The 14,504-nt window shown below is 53.3% G+C and overlaps 6 protein-coding genes across 6 annotated transcripts; 3 read left to right on the top strand and 3 right to left on the bottom strand.

Moving 5' to 3' along the window:
• Positions 1-945: 945 nt before the first annotated feature.
• On the top strand, positions 946-2,913 carry Z520_03384 (uncharacterized protein; the record flags this gene model as incomplete). Its single annotated transcript, XM_016773895.1, has 1 exon — positions 946-2,913. One exon carries the CDS (start codon positions 946-948, stop codon positions 2,911-2,913), a length of 1,968 nt encoding a protein of 655 aa, XP_016634841.1.
• Positions 2,914-4,416: 1,503 nt separating this feature from the next.
• Positions 4,417-4,970, bottom strand: Z520_03383 (uncharacterized protein; the record flags this gene model as incomplete). Its single annotated transcript, XM_016773894.1, has 3 exons — positions 4,417-4,491; positions 4,593-4,725; positions 4,792-4,970. The coding sequence occupies 3 exons, from the start codon at positions 4,968-4,970 to the stop codon at positions 4,417-4,419; spliced, it is 387 nt and encodes a 128-aa protein (XP_016634840.1).
• A 489-nt stretch (positions 4,971-5,459) lies between these two features.
• On the top strand, positions 5,460-7,955 carry Z520_03382 (uncharacterized protein; the record flags this gene model as incomplete). The annotated part of the gene is made up of 1 exon (XM_016773893.1): positions 5,460-7,955. The coding sequence occupies one exon, from the start codon at positions 5,460-5,462 to the stop codon at positions 7,953-7,955; it is 2,496 nt and encodes an 831-aa protein (XP_016634839.1).
• A 486-nt stretch (positions 7,956-8,441) lies between these two features.
• Positions 8,442-8,784, top strand: Z520_03381 (uncharacterized protein; the record flags this gene model as incomplete). The annotated part of the gene is made up of 2 exons (XM_016773892.1): positions 8,442-8,513; positions 8,569-8,784. 2 exons carry the CDS (start codon positions 8,442-8,444, stop codon positions 8,782-8,784), a joined length of 288 nt encoding a protein of 95 aa, XP_016634838.1.
• Positions 8,785-9,626: 842 nt separating this feature from the next.
• Z520_03380 (uncharacterized protein) lies at positions 9,627-12,830 on the bottom strand (the record flags this gene model as incomplete). The annotated part of the gene is made up of 1 exon (XM_016773891.1): positions 9,627-12,830. The coding sequence occupies one exon, from the start codon at positions 12,828-12,830 to the stop codon at positions 9,627-9,629; it is 3,204 nt and encodes a 1,067-aa protein (XP_016634837.1).
• Positions 12,831-13,582: 752 nt separating this feature from the next.
• Positions 13,583-14,115, bottom strand: Z520_03379 (uncharacterized protein; the record flags this gene model as incomplete). The annotated part of the gene is made up of 2 exons (XM_016773890.1): positions 13,583-13,679; positions 13,742-14,115. 2 exons carry the CDS (start codon positions 14,113-14,115, stop codon positions 13,583-13,585), a joined length of 471 nt encoding a protein of 156 aa, XP_016634836.1.
• Positions 14,116-14,504: the final 389 nt, after the last annotated feature.

Raw genomic sequence — 14,504 nt, 5'->3', positions numbered from 1 at the left:
GCCTCGGACACTGGTCCTCGCAAGCACCATGTTCCATTTTGGCAATCTGCTTTTATGGGTCCGAAATTCTTATTCGCCAAGTACTTTCTGCTGTATCGAGTGCACAAGCTCTATCAAGATGCCTCTTCTTATCATCGTCACCCAGCAATTTAGACCCAGCCAGGATACTCGCGGCACGGGTTATTTGGCTCTGAGTGCGGGAGACACGGATGATCCGGGACGTTGATCGGCAAGAACACGTTGATGTGGTCGGCAATGAGCGAATAATGGGTCGTTTGGCCTTCAGCCAAGACCTCCAATCAAGGATATACGTCGAAGTGGTTTCCGTGAAGACCCACAGCCTCTCAATAGCCAGAAACAGTACCCAGACACGCGACACCTTTGTAACCGACGTCGGAAATGCTTGCGAGCCAACCCTTGGCCGTCACCACCATCCTGTCTCTGCTATGCAAGGGCGGGCGCTCAATGCCTGGATAGACTGGGAGGACGTCCATGCGCAATCTTCATTGCGCCACACGATGCATCGCCTCCATCTTCCAGGTTGCGGTAGGGTCCACCACCCTTTTGAGCAGTTGAGGTCAACCGTGGAACATGACGTGGTCAAGTCTCGGAAAAATGTCACGATTCTTGCCAGGTGTTTGACGATGGGACCAACAATGGAAGCCCACAGGTATAGTTGAATCTGTGGCACTTTGCGACTTTTCATCCTGTCGAAGACGCGCGGCACCACTAGGTACCGCCCCGCAGCGTCTGCAGAGTTCAAGGTACGGTACGCAGCTGATTACCTCTGGACCTGAGTACCTTATAGAGTTGGATGTCGTTTGCAAGGCGGAACATGAGTCTATGAACGCTTCAAAAGTTTCATGTGTTTGCGCTCCTCCTTCTATCTTCGCAGAGCACTCTCGCTGTCGCTCGTTGACAGTATCGCTTTCACGAGCAGACAGGATGTGGCAGTTCTCATTCCTCTATCAGAACATCCTGTTCCTCTTCCTCTGCATTTTGCCGGATAACGCGCAATCACTGGCATCCGACCGCAGGGTATATTCATCGCTTCTGTACGACTGGGGTCTACTAGGTCCGTACCCGCAGCAAACCTTCAAATCCTGGTCGCGAACGGCGCCCCTTTTGAATTTCGTACGTTGGGACGACAGCTGCGACGAGTCAGGGTCAACCTTTCTGTCGCCCCGGGGGCACATGGTATCTGCACCCGGTCCCCTGATCATAGACTCGCGCGGCGAATTGGTATGGGCGGAGGACAAGTACGGCCAAGCCATGGACTTCAAGGTCCAAGAGTATCGCGGACGGAACTATTTGACATTCTGGACAGGGTCGGATACCGGCACATTCGGCACGGGCTCGTACGTGATGCTGGATTCCTCGTATCAGGAATACAAGACGGTGAAACCCGCCAATGGCCTGAGCGGCGACTTGCACGAATTCGAAATCACGCGCAATGGCGGCACGGCGTTGATGACGATCTACGACCCGACGCCAGCGAACCTTTCGGCCTTTGGAATTGTCGGGCAACAAGGCTGGATCTATGACAGTGTCTTTCAGGAAATCGACATCGAGACAGGGGCGCTGATTTTCGAATGGCGTGCTTCACAGCACTACGACATCCCAGATACTTTCCACACCATCGAGGCCGAAGGGCGACGTCCAGATTCCTCGGGCCGCAAGGTCTCCCACATCGGCGAAAGTCCCGAGACGGCATGGGATTTCTTCCACATCAACAGCGTCACAAAGGACGAGGAGACGGGCAATTACTACGTCTCCTCGCGGTATATGCACACGGTTACATGCATCAGTCCGCAGGGCGACATCCTCTGGATCTTGGGCGGGAAAAGGAACCAGTTCACTGACCTGTCAAAGGGTAAGGCGACGAATTTCTCATTCCAGCATCATGTGAGGATGCACGAGAATAACACTGTTGTTACACTCTTCGACAATGGGAAATATGACAGTCTCTCCAAAAATGCCGAGTACAGTCGCGGAATCGTGATTTCGTTGGATGTCGACAAAATGACGGCCAGCCTTGTCCGAGAATACGTGCACCCGGACCACCGGCTCGTGGGAAGCCAGGGGTCAATCCAACTTCTGGGAGAGTCGAGGGACCACCACGCGCTTGTCGGCTGGGGCTACGTGCCCGCGTACACGGAATTTGACGCGCGCGGCGAGATATTATGTGACGTGCACCTTGCACCCTCAATCTTCTGGGCGTTCGGATGGGTGAAATCATACCGCGCATTTCGCTCTTCTTCGTGGGTTGGGAAGCCCTCGGCACCGCCAGATGTGTACCTCCGACCGCGAGACGGGAAGGTATATGTGAGTTGGAATGGTGCGACGGAGGTGCAAACCTGGGTCCTCCAGGGCCGTGCAGACACGGAGGCAGAGATGCAGGCAGGTCTAAATGCGACTGCTGAGAACGACTCGTACCGCGACTTGACGTCTCTCAAGAAATCAAAATTCGAAACCTCATTTCAACTCGCGACAGACATGCCACGATACCTCCGCATAGCAGCATTAGATCGGCAGGGCCACGTTCTAGGCTTTACTGAGGTTGTTGATCGACAGATCGGAACCGCTCCCTCGGACGTAGTAGGGTCTCATTTCATCATCTCGACCTATTGTGCCATAGTGGTCGTATTGTGCTTGAGCTGGTATCTGTGGAGGACCCTGACCTCCACGCGAAAGTCGGTTCCCGGCACGCAAGACAAAGGGAGGAACCCGGTCAAACATCTCTGGCATAGGCACCCACAGTCGAGCATTATCACTGGTGGCAAGCCGGATCTTGAAAAGGACCTGGAGACAATGCCCCTACAGACGGGCTGGGACGGGGATAAGGAAGTGGACCAAGACACCTGTAAGCAAAGCAATGACCAAGGAGTCGAAGATGGGGAGGAAAGATATTGAGAGAGATGTACGCCTTAACTTCAGCGCAGCAGGTCTTGTGGACCATACGGAAACGGGGGCCGCTTTCCTCGTCTAAGCAGTCGAGGCTGTGACCACCTCCATACTCGGATATACAGAGTCTATAGGTTTTCGGCGCCTTGGTCGGCGATCTGGGTATTGATTATATCCCCTTCAATGCCGGACAACATGGGCTCAGCGACCCAGGCAGCGCTTGTGGGCACGAGAAGATACGGACATTTCTTTCGTGAACACAGAAAGAATTTCCTCCTCTTCCTCCTCCTCCTCCTCCTTCTTCTTCTTCTTCTTCACATAGAATATACAATTATCAACCTCCCAAACACATTATGTATGCATGTCCGCACCAGCACATACATAACTGCCCAGATTCTTAGTCCGTGTGAAATAGAATAGCAAAATAGAAAACATTATAAGTCTCCGTTTGGGTTTTTCGGTACATAGACTGACTGATTGATCGGTTATGTATGGATTATTGAAACAGGTTTCCCCGCTACCCATAAAAGTTGTACTCGGTAAATACCTCGTATACCTCGTATATCATCAGTAATTATTCACCCAACGGCCCGACCCAAGAGGCAAAAAAGAGTTCAAGGCTCATCGAAAACTCAATCAATACGGTCCTCCGCGTTTACCTCGTACGTGGATATTATATAGGTTATTACCTCGTAATTAGTCGCCAGACATGTCCCGGGTAGTTTGGAAATCCCAATAAATAATTAAAACGCCTCTTGGGGGCTGTTTTCGAGAAAAGTACCTAGGTAGGTAGCTTGCATACGGGGTGTACAGCCCGGGGAGAACTAGTGAAAACGCCAAATAAGGCCACACGGGGGTCTACGGTAGGTAGTTCAGCCAGTTCTGCTGAGGAACAGGTGTCTGCCTTGGGCATTGGGCCTTGGGCTCGAAGGGGGCTGTTCAGGGACTTTCCGAGTATTCCATGTGTGTGTGTGGGTGGGCAGGAGTTCGAGAAGGATGGGGTGGCTGGAGCCCAGGGGAGTCATGAACGGACTTGGGAGCCTCACGGGACATCAGGAGTTAGGACTCAGCCGTGTGTTACAACCCCCTACCTAGAATATCACAAGCCATGGCAATCACCAGACTCTCAGTGTCGTTAGCGCACTCGTATATGCAAGCCCACGACGCACAAGCCAATACGAGCTACTTCCCAGACTGATGGGGATCAGGCTGAGCTGAAGTCTAGGCCTAGCCCAGCCGAACACGTCGACCAATTCCAGGCCATGCAAGTTATTGGGTAGCCAAAAAGAAAGCCGCAAGATCCTGTTTGAGGGGCCAGACTAAGTATTGTTCTCTGCCTGGCAAATTGCTCGATCGAGATCCCTCTCGTAATGAGTGTCAATATCACCCAAACACTAAACGACCAGGATTCCCCCCACCATCGCGAGGAATTGCCATACACTCGCTCTCCCCAAACTTGCTGCCGCGTTGGAGGTAGAATGCGACGGAGCAGCTGATGTCGTTGTCGCCGAGCTAGTCTGGGAGACGCTGCTGGGACCGAAGGAGCTTAAGGAGCTCGAAGAGGATAGCACCGCGCTCGAAATAGCACTAAGAGTGGTGCTTGTTGTGGATGCTGTTTTGTTGCAGCCCTGTACAATAGGGTGAGCTCCGAAGGACTTTGTCGGGAACTTCCAGCCTGGCACACATACCACGGGATAAAACGTCGTGCCGTTGGCAGCAGTCACGGCCACACAGTTATAGGTACATTGCGCATCTCCAGCAGTTGGGGAAGACTCCCAGCAATAGGCGTATTTGAGCCCAACGGGCGGAACGTCGGCAAGGCTGTACGGCGGCCATGTCAACTGTGTATCTTGCTAGTAATGATGTCCACGAAAGCGCTTCACCTACTCGTCGTTGCAATTGCCGGGTGTTGCTGTTCCAGTGTCGTAGAAGCAACGGTAGATAATGTAGTCTGTGGTCACACCGGATACTGGGGTTTCGCAGAAGGCCGTGTTGGCTTGAGTGCAATTGAATTGGCCCGCGGCCAGCGTAGCGCAAGCGAGTAGTAGTAGGTCGAGGGCCAACATGGTTGATTTCGATGAGATGAAGAAAGGAGTGGTGCTGATCAGGCGGATCAAACGTTCAAATATGAGCTCGTGAGGCTGAGGCGTGGTTTCGATCAAGGAACCAGGCGGTGGGAGGCTCCCGGAAGGGTTGGCAGGCGTGTCTTCCAAATGGAGGAGGCAATAACTGGATAGGTCGATATCTCAGGAGCAGCCTGCTATACAATGGTCTCCGGTTCCAAAGCAGGGCCTGTTCAATGTGAGACCTCTCGTGTTCTAAAGCCTCTGCCTGGGACCACGCCCAATCATGTCTCGTGCCCTGAAGGTGCTCGCTTCCACGTAACGCCACCCAGTTCAGCTCCTCGAGGCATGTTCGGCTCGGGATTTGTCTTTTGCTCCTCCTGATGAACTCAGGGATTTGCACCCCTCCTGAAATACAGCCACTTTGGCACAATCGCGGCCTCACTCTGTCGTGGTCCCAGATTGTCGCTATTGAGGGTATCTGCATCGTCAATGTCGGGCTCGACTTCAGTCACAGAGAAGCCATCCGGCGCGCCTGAGCAGCCGACACGCAAGGATTACTTCTCTTCGTATGCCAAAATTGGCTTGCTGGCGACATGCACCCTCAGCATTGGCCTCGCCCTCATCATTTTGAGCCTTGGATTCCTGTGGTTCTTGTGGCTGGGAAGCGATCATATCTCACTTTGGCGAGCCATTATCGATCGAAATTGGGCCCCCAGGTTCATCGCGTTATGGTCGCTGGCAATCAGACAGTCTGTGTCCTTCCATGCCTCGGCTGCGACCGCCATGCTTGCCAGTCTGGCCCTGGAGCACACGGCTGTTCTCCTGCTCAACCTTGCTTCCGTATCGACCACCCGAAACGCGAATGGAGGTCCTTACATGCTTGTGTGGTGGCTTTGGAAAGCCTTTCGCTTCAATCCTCGGCGGTGGGGAACTATTTTATGGCCACTCTTGATCGCGATCTTGGCCTCGACAACAGCATTGATCCAGTTCACTTCGTTTGCCCTGCTTTCCGACGTCGACGTCGTGGTCTCGCGGGCCTCGAGCCAGACCAAGTTGTTGCCAACACATTTTGAATACGACCAGGACGGCGACATTCCAGTCGTGACCCATGGCTCCACGTGGTCCCAGCAGCTCCAGTCGTACGTCAGTTTTGCCGAATACCACGAACCGGCCTCTCAAGACCTGCCTGACGGAGTCGACGATACTGGCCTGACCTTGAGAGCGTTTCTCCCGATAGTAGACCAGCAGACTCGGTCTATGGTGGCGTCGTGGGACGGTCTGGCCACGGTTCTCGATGCCAGAACTGTTTGTATACGACCCACACTCGTTGACCCTCGTGTGCACTATGCAGACGAGTCGTTGGCCTTTGAGACTGCCTTCACCATCGACCTCGGCAGCTATGATCCGAGTGATCTTGGCCTGGAACCAGTTTCCTCTCCAGAATTCAAATGTGACTCGGGAAACTGCCCTGGGGTGATTGCCTGCATGGTGCCCCTGACAGTAGTGCAGAGCAACGGAAGCTTTCAGACGACACAAGCTCAGTTTCCTCAATGGCGGCTGGTTGCTTGCCAGCCTTCAGGGGCCATGGCAGCCACTCCCTTCCTCCTGCAGAGTCAATTCCAGGTTCCCGGTCTGGAGGCTCGAACGGACACGCATGTGGGGGACCCAAACTATTCCTTTGGCAACGCGTATCTAGTGATCAATGTCTCGTCCGGCTCCGAGGCGGACTGGGCAGAAGCTATTCCTGGGGAGGATCCTAATCAAGGGATCTTCCGTGGCGCGGGCACTCCGCCCGTGGGCTATAGCGTGCACGGGCAGAAGAACGAATGGTATGATCTGATCTATTCGGAAGATGCAACCCTCAATCTGAGCGTCAGCGTGTGCTACACGGCCTTTGACACGGCAGATCTCCATGTCAAGATCGACTCGTCCGGTAACCACTCGGACCTCACGCCGTCATGGAACGCAGCCACACGAGCCTTTGAATTCGCCGCCATCAGAGCACAACTGGGACAAGACCGTGAAACTGGGGCGGTGACGTACTCGCCCAACTTGGGCGCCCGCAATACCATGAACCTCCAAAGGAGAGACTCCTGGATTCCGGAGCCCGACTTTGGTGATTACATTGTGCCGCAGAATCGTGTCACCCAGACAAGCTGGATCACCGACTATGCCAACATGGCCGGCTCGCTGCAAAGCAATGTCTTCCATTATGACCTTGGTAGCAATTGGACGCGTTTACTGTGGCAGAGCTATCAGCTCATGGGGATGTGGTCTGCCCAGATGTCATATGACTATGCTGATGCATCACTCACGGGGCTCGTTCAAGAGATTCTCCAAGCCGGGGGTTCGCTGCCTTTTGCTATGCAAAGCATTGTGACCGTCCTGAGCGAGCTGGCATATTACCAGCAGGTGCAACAACTCAACGGCCCCTCGACCGTGACGGCATCGCCGTACGTCCAAGCCTCGGCTCCAGTCAGGAAGCGAGGATTGATCGCAGTCACAATTGTCCTGGGAGTCCACTTGCTTGTTGTTCTTTGCCTTGTCTTGCCAGCGTTCCTTTGGCAAACCAGGATCTCAAGTCTGGGCAACGCCTGGCAAGCAGTCGCTCAGCTCATCGACTCGAAGACGGATCCGATTTTGCACAAGGCCCCGCTGGCCACTGAATCCCAAGCAGAGCTAGCGGTCAAAGTGCCAGTGGGGAAGAAGAGCAAACTGAAGAATCATGACATTGTGGGTCTATACTCTCCAGATGGCCAGTCCGTTAAGATTAAGAGCGCCATCGTCGACGACGTTGAGGTTGCTGGGGATGTCCAGAACCCTGCATCCGCAAATGGTCCTTCTGTGGCTGAGAACAGGAATGGTCATGACGACGAAGCGCAAGAGCAAAATAGGTTGCTTCGGGATGATGAACCACAAGAGCAAAACAGTCTGCTTCAGAATGATGAACAGCACGGGGGCCAGGATAATCGAGACGGGACGTGACGACACTCTGTATGGTCCAGCGGAGGTTGTTGAGATGTGACAATATCAGCATTTCGAACTCGAGTATTCAAGACTGATGTGTGAATAAACGGAATGCGAATATAGCCCAAGGCTGCATTGCATAGGTCGCACACAGCCACAGTCCATCAACCCTGAACCTGCGGCATCCATGCGGCTTCCCGCCGTTCTCGTCTCTTCGGTCATTGGGTACATGGAACAAGGGGTTTATAGGATCAAGGATCATGGTAGGAGCAGGGGACATGGCTCGATGAATACGAGGATTCAACTCCAAGATAGAGGGGTATGACATCATCGTCATGCGCACCACGGTACGCGCAACGTGCCACGATCAAGACACCCTCCATTCACATATCATCCTCCCTCTCGCTCCCCTTAAAGCGACATCAGTCACGCAGACACAGTGGCGCTCGCACTCAACACTTCCAAGAAGATACCCAGAGAAAGAAACCGCGGAAAACGCACATAATGCCCATCAACACCTCCTCCTCAGACGAAGGCGTCACGGGCGCTGCAAAGTTCGTCACCTCTGCCGTCGGTGTATGTGTCTTCTCCCTAAGTTTCTTGCATCCGTCGTCCACTGACCAATATATAGAACACCGTAGGCGGACTGACCCGCACTGTAGGCGGCGTCACCGGAGCCGCTGGCCGCGGGATCGGCGAAACCATAACCGGCGCCACTGGCAGTCTGGGGAAACCCGTGGGAGATGGCCTTGCGAACGCGTTGACGGGTATCGAGAACGGGGCGAGAAAGGTGGCCCATGGCGTCGAGGATGCAGGCCAGTGGAAGAGTGGCGCGAAGCGATTCTGAGCCCGGCTCTCAGCCCTCACAGGAAGAAAAGTGGGCGATGGGGTTAAGAACTAGACTATAATAGCCAAAGTCGCATTGCTGGAGAGAAAGACAAAAGATTCAAAGAACTCCACAGGATCCGCTCCGGCCGACGATGGGAAGATGCGATCACAAGGCCGCAGAAGAGGGGAGGCAAGAGGAAGGGAAGACGACGTGCTCTTGCAACGAGATTTCTTTCATACGCCAATGGTATCGACGGCTCTACTGCAGGTGGTCCTTGGATGTGGTTTTGGAAGGAAACCTCGTCGAAAAGCCACACACAGCGCCCACATTCGCTTTCACGATTGGCGAGATGGAAGCCCACGACTGAGTGGGTGATTCAGGTGCGGTTGTCCCAAAGTTGAAGACAAGTATTGTTGGTGCTGTATGTACTTTCTTTCCCGCCATCAGTTGCCTTTAGCATCTGTAGAAACATGTCGAAAGCTGTGCAGAGCATTTGGAAGCACCTCAATCGCAGGGGTTGAACTGGAAATAAATGCACGAGCTTCCCCGTGGCCCCAAAAAAACCGTGCTATCCGCATTCGAGATCCAAGACTTGCCCAACTCAGAAAGGACCAACCAGATTTCGGGGGATGTGTTTATTTGGTGCAGGTTGAATCATTGCTTGCGCCGAATTTCTTGTAGCGTACCTGTGGAAATCTCAAGAGAGAAGAAAAACCCCTCATGTTTGCGCCCTCGCTAGACCAGAATGTTGAACTCCGATCAAGCCTTTTTTCCAAAATGCCAACGTTGTACCTTTCCGATCGCATAAGTCTTCCGTGAAGAGATGGAAAAAGCCTTTGCAAGTATCACAGGCCATGTTCCTAGGTAGGCATGGGCGCTTCGTGTCCCGTGATTCCTTCCTTCTCATACCCTTCGACAGGCGTACAGGTGCAGAAAAGGTTTGTATCTCCGTAGGCATCGTCGACCCGGGCCACCGTGGGCCAGAATTTCTTCTCTCGCAGCCACGGCAGTGGATATGCCGCCCGCTCTCGGGTATAAGGACGATCCCAGTCGTTTCGCATCAGATCCTGTTGCGGATGCGGTGCCATCTTGAGGACGTTACCCTCTCGGGGCATTTCCCCGTCTTCGATAGCTTTGATCTCCTTTCTGATTTCGATCAATGCATCGCAGAATCGGTCAAGTTCCTCCTTCGACTCCGACTCAGTAGGTTCAATCATGAGGGTATTTGCCACCGGCCAGCTCATGGTCGGCGCGTGGAACCCGTAGTCTTGCAACCGTTTGGCAATGTCAATGGCCTCGATGCCCGAAGTCTCCTTGAAGCCTCTCGCGTCCAGGATGAATTCATGTGCACACCGCCCGTTTGCATTGGTATAGACAATGGGATAATGTGGTCTGAGACGTGACATGATGTAGTTCGCATTCAGCAGCGCAACTTCCGTACCATGTTTCAGTCCTTCGCTCCCCATAAGCTGGATGTAGGCATAACTGATAGGGAGAATGAGAGCACTGCCCCAAGGTGCAGAGCTTATCGGAGAGATCGCTGTGCTAGCTCGGTCTGCGCCGGGATGGGGGTCAACTAGAGGATGAGTAGGTAGGAATGGTTGAAGGTGCTCCTTGACAGCGATAGGCCCCACGCCAGGTCCGCCTCCACCATGAGGGATGCAGAAAGTCTTGTGCAGGTTAAGATGACACACATCAGCTCCAATTTCGCCGGGATTGCAAAGGCCGATTTGGGCATTGAGGTTAGCACCGTCCATGTACACTTGGCCGCCGTGATCGTGCACAATCTGACAAACTTCCTTGATTGCCGGTTCAAAAACACCAAACGTGCTCGGGTAAGTGATCATGATGGCAGCCAAATCATCCTTGTGCTTTTCACACTTTTCCTGGAGGTCTTTGATGTCCAAGTTGCCGGTCTTCGTGTCGCATTTCAACGGCACAACTTTCATTCCAGCCATGGCGGCAGATGCAGGATTCGTTCCATGGGCGGAGACAGGGATCAAGCATACCTTCCGTTTACTCTGGCCTCGGGTGGCCTGATATTTCTCAATCACCCGCAGCCCTGCGAACTCTCCCTGCGCGCCTGAATTTGGCTGCAAGCTGACAGCGTCCATACCAGTGATCGTCGCGAGATTATTGGACAGCCGCTCGATGAGAGCCTTGTAGCCATCTGCACCGGAAGCGAAAGGGTGAAGTGAGTACCAGCCGACCTTAGACAGAGGTAGCATCTCCGTAGTGCCATTGAGCTTCATGGTACAGGAACCCAGTGGGATCATCGAGTGTACGAGTGAGAGGTCTTTTGATTCGAGATGGTGCATATATCGAAGTAGCTCGGTTTCGGAGCGATGCTGATTAAAGACAGGATGGGTCAAAAATGGCGTGGATCTCTGTAGTGTATTTGCGGCACTTCGGTTGTTGACCCTTGAAAGGACTTGCGAGTCTCGCAGGGCAGCGTCGACTTCGGGTTTTTTGATCCCAAGAGCACTCACCAGCTTGACCAGGCTCCTGCTGCCGGTCGTCTCGTCAATCGAGAAACCGAGTCTCGGCTTTTCTGGGCTACTTCCGGGAACTTTTGTTCGCAGGCTGACTCCAAGTTGGGATGCTCGTTCCAATATCGCATTATAAGTGGAAGTATCCTTCGCTTCCACAGTAACAGTGTCAAAGAGCACGGAGCCATCATCACCAAGACCTTCCGTGACCACTTTGAGCGTCGTGCTGTTCTTTTCTATCAGCGTTTGAACAAATTTAGCCGTAGCCCATAACCGATGAGCGATGTCTTTCAAGCCCTCTGGTCCATGATAAATAGCATAAAAGGCGCTCATGTTAGCGAGGAGTGCTTGGGCAGTACAGATATTGCTGGTGGCTTTTTCTCTCCGGATATGTTGCTCCCGAGTTTGAAGGGCAAGGCGAAGAGCACGATTGCCGAGCCGATCCTTGGACACCCCGACGAGTCGACCAGGGATTTTCCGTTTGTGTTTCTCGTTACAAGCAAAGAAGGCAGCATGTGGCCCGCCGAAGCCCATGGGGACGCCAAATCGTTGCGCACTTCCAAAGGCGACGTCGGCGCCAAATTCACCTGGCGCTTTCAATAGGGTCAGCGCGAGCAGGTCTGTCGCGACACAGAACGTGGCATCCGCAGCATGTGTTACATCTGAGAGATTCTGAAAGTCGAACACGCCCCCCGTGGTGTCGGGATATTGCGCGAGAACTCCAACTAAGTTGCTCCCCTGGTCTTTGACGAGCTGACAGTCGTTATCCAGGACATCACCCACCACGATGTTGATGCCGAAGCCTGCCGCCCTCGCCTCCAGGACGGCAATTGTCTGAGGGTGGCAGAGGCGCGAGACAACAAACGTCTTACCAGGTGCCCTGAGTCGAGAAGTAGAAAGAGCGTTCATAGAGAGGGTCATGGCTTCAGCAGCAGCAGTGCCTTCATCGAGGACAGATGCATTGGCTATGGCAAGGCCCGTGAGATCGGTAACAAGGGTTTGGAAATTCAGAAGCGATTCCAAGCGACCCTGGCTGATCTCCGCTTGATATGGGGTGTAGCTGGTGTACCAGGCAGGATTTTCCAGGATATTTCTCGTGATGACCGGTGGAGTTGTTGTGCCATAGTATCCAGCGCCTATGAAATTGCTCGTGAGGGTGTTCAATCCTGAAAGTTTTCCCAGCTCGGCCTGCACTTGCACTTCATTGCGCCCTGCGATGTTGTCTCTCCCTTGCCCATCCTTGAGAGTAGTGGCAGCTTTCTGTCGGATCCCTTGCGGCAGAGACTGTTGTATGAAGTCTTGGAGGTCCTTGACGGGCGGGTCCAGTGCCTTGAGCATCTCCGTCTCGTCCTCGTGGGAAGGGCCAATATGGCGTCGACTGAACAGCTCATTGCGGGCCATGAACGGCGCCTTTTCAGAGAAAGTCAGGGGATCACGACCATCCTGCTCACCGCGCTGACCTATAGCAATACATCTCTTGCATACCCGAGCAGTATCTCGTCGCAGGCGATGAGAACGAAGGAATCGGGTGACAGAATGGGCGGCGCGGGGCAGGACAACGGTTTGGCTGGCCATCTTGTAGGGCCTCAGGCAAAATAGCGGACTAGAGTAACCACATCGAAGCTGTCAACAAAGCAAGAGACCGACAACTGAGACCGGAAGGAGAAGGATGAAGGAGACGGGGGCTCGCAGTTATTGAAGATCTAGGTATGGCCAGCGGTGACCCCAACATACCTGAGGAAAATAATCCATCGAAGGAAAGGCACGCGGACTGGTGACCGCACCACCCAGTGCCACACACCAAAGCTGCAGGGGGATCCATAGCTGCGGGTGGTGCTAGTAACAAGCTCTGCCTTTGTACTCGGTGGACTGCAGAGTGCCAGTCATGGGTCAGTGCTTTTAATTCGCCAAGCCACGTCCCGATAACCTGATATCGTTTAGCCAATGGCCAATTAAACTACTAGGTACCTAGGTAATCGTAGCAGTGGGAAGCCTCGGCCTTCAAGTTCACCAACTGTGAGATGCATTCAGAACAGGGGCAACAAAACATTATTGAGAAACTTGTATCATATTCTTGGTTATCCGCTTCAACTCTTTCACATCGCTGAAAATGATTCATCATGATGGTACACAGGGATATCTAGGAGAGTATTGTTACATTCGCTCAATAGCAACTGCCAGCAACATGTTCATCACAAATCGCATCCTCTGGAATCACAACACGGTCGCAAATGTTCTGATAGACTTGCTGAAGGGCTATGATGTGCTGCTCAATAATGGTCGTGACCTGAAGAACGGAGACTGTCAGCGTGTGCGCTTTAACGCTTTCAACCCAGGCGGAAGCAATAATACTCACGTCCAAGAGGCTTAGCTCTCTTCGAAATGTCCTTGGCTTGGGACTGCTTGATCTTCGCCAACCGAGCCCTGCAAACGTTCATGTCAGTGTTCAAATTGAAAAAGATTCCCAACGGGGTGGGGATGCTCACTCTTCCTCAGCCTCTCGCTCGAGGATCTTGACACGCTCTCTGGCTTCTCTCACCGCCGCTCTTGCCTGCACAAGGGCACGGTCCGCCTCTCTCTCGGCAGTCTCGGCCTGAAGGACTCGCTCCCGTGCGCCAATGATAGACGGGTCTTCGTGGTTACGGTGGAACAAACCGCCAGAACCCCGGGTCGATCCACGAGAGGTCTTGGAACCATGACGGCGGTTATGCGAGTCGTAGTCTGCCGAGGAGGCAGAAGATGAACGATTCCGGTTGAAAAAGCCTCTTCGAGGGCTACCGTCAACCGACGAGTTTGAGTATCTGGGCGCTGTTGTCTGCGCAGGGGTTGGCTCTGTGTTCTTGTGTCCGAAGAGAGGCATCTTGATTGGTGCGAAGGGTGTTAAAGTTGATTGTCTGATTTTCTTTGCAAAAGACTAGGATTATCGAAAATGGTTTGAAAGAGAAAGCCGATGGACGTCTGCTTCTGGGATGTGCTATAAATGCATGTCTCCGATGCCCTTCTGTCGATGGTGGTGGTGTCCTAGAATCAGGTTTTGGATGCTCGTGTGACGTATGTAGGAATGCGGACGAGGCTCAGGAAAAGGGAGCGATCGTCAGCCTTGTTGGCCCAAACCAATCGAAATGACGCCACGTCGGTAACTAGAGCTACCAAGGGCTCCAAGGGTCACAGATCGAGGCGTTGGTCTCACTTCATGGCTAGAAAACGTGGACCCTGATGGCTTGAGATAACTTGCTTTGTCGTATCAGG

The sequence above is a fragment of the Fonsecaea multimorphosa genome (assembly GCF_000836435.1).
Source record: "Fonsecaea multimorphosa CBS 102226 unplaced genomic scaffold supercont1.5, whole genome shotgun sequence".
NCBI lineage: Eukaryota > Fungi > Ascomycota > Eurotiomycetes > Chaetothyriales > Herpotrichiellaceae > Fonsecaea > Fonsecaea multimorphosa.
The sequence above is the reverse complement of the archived record's forward strand: the minus strand, read 5'-3'. Positions and strand labels throughout refer to the sequence as shown.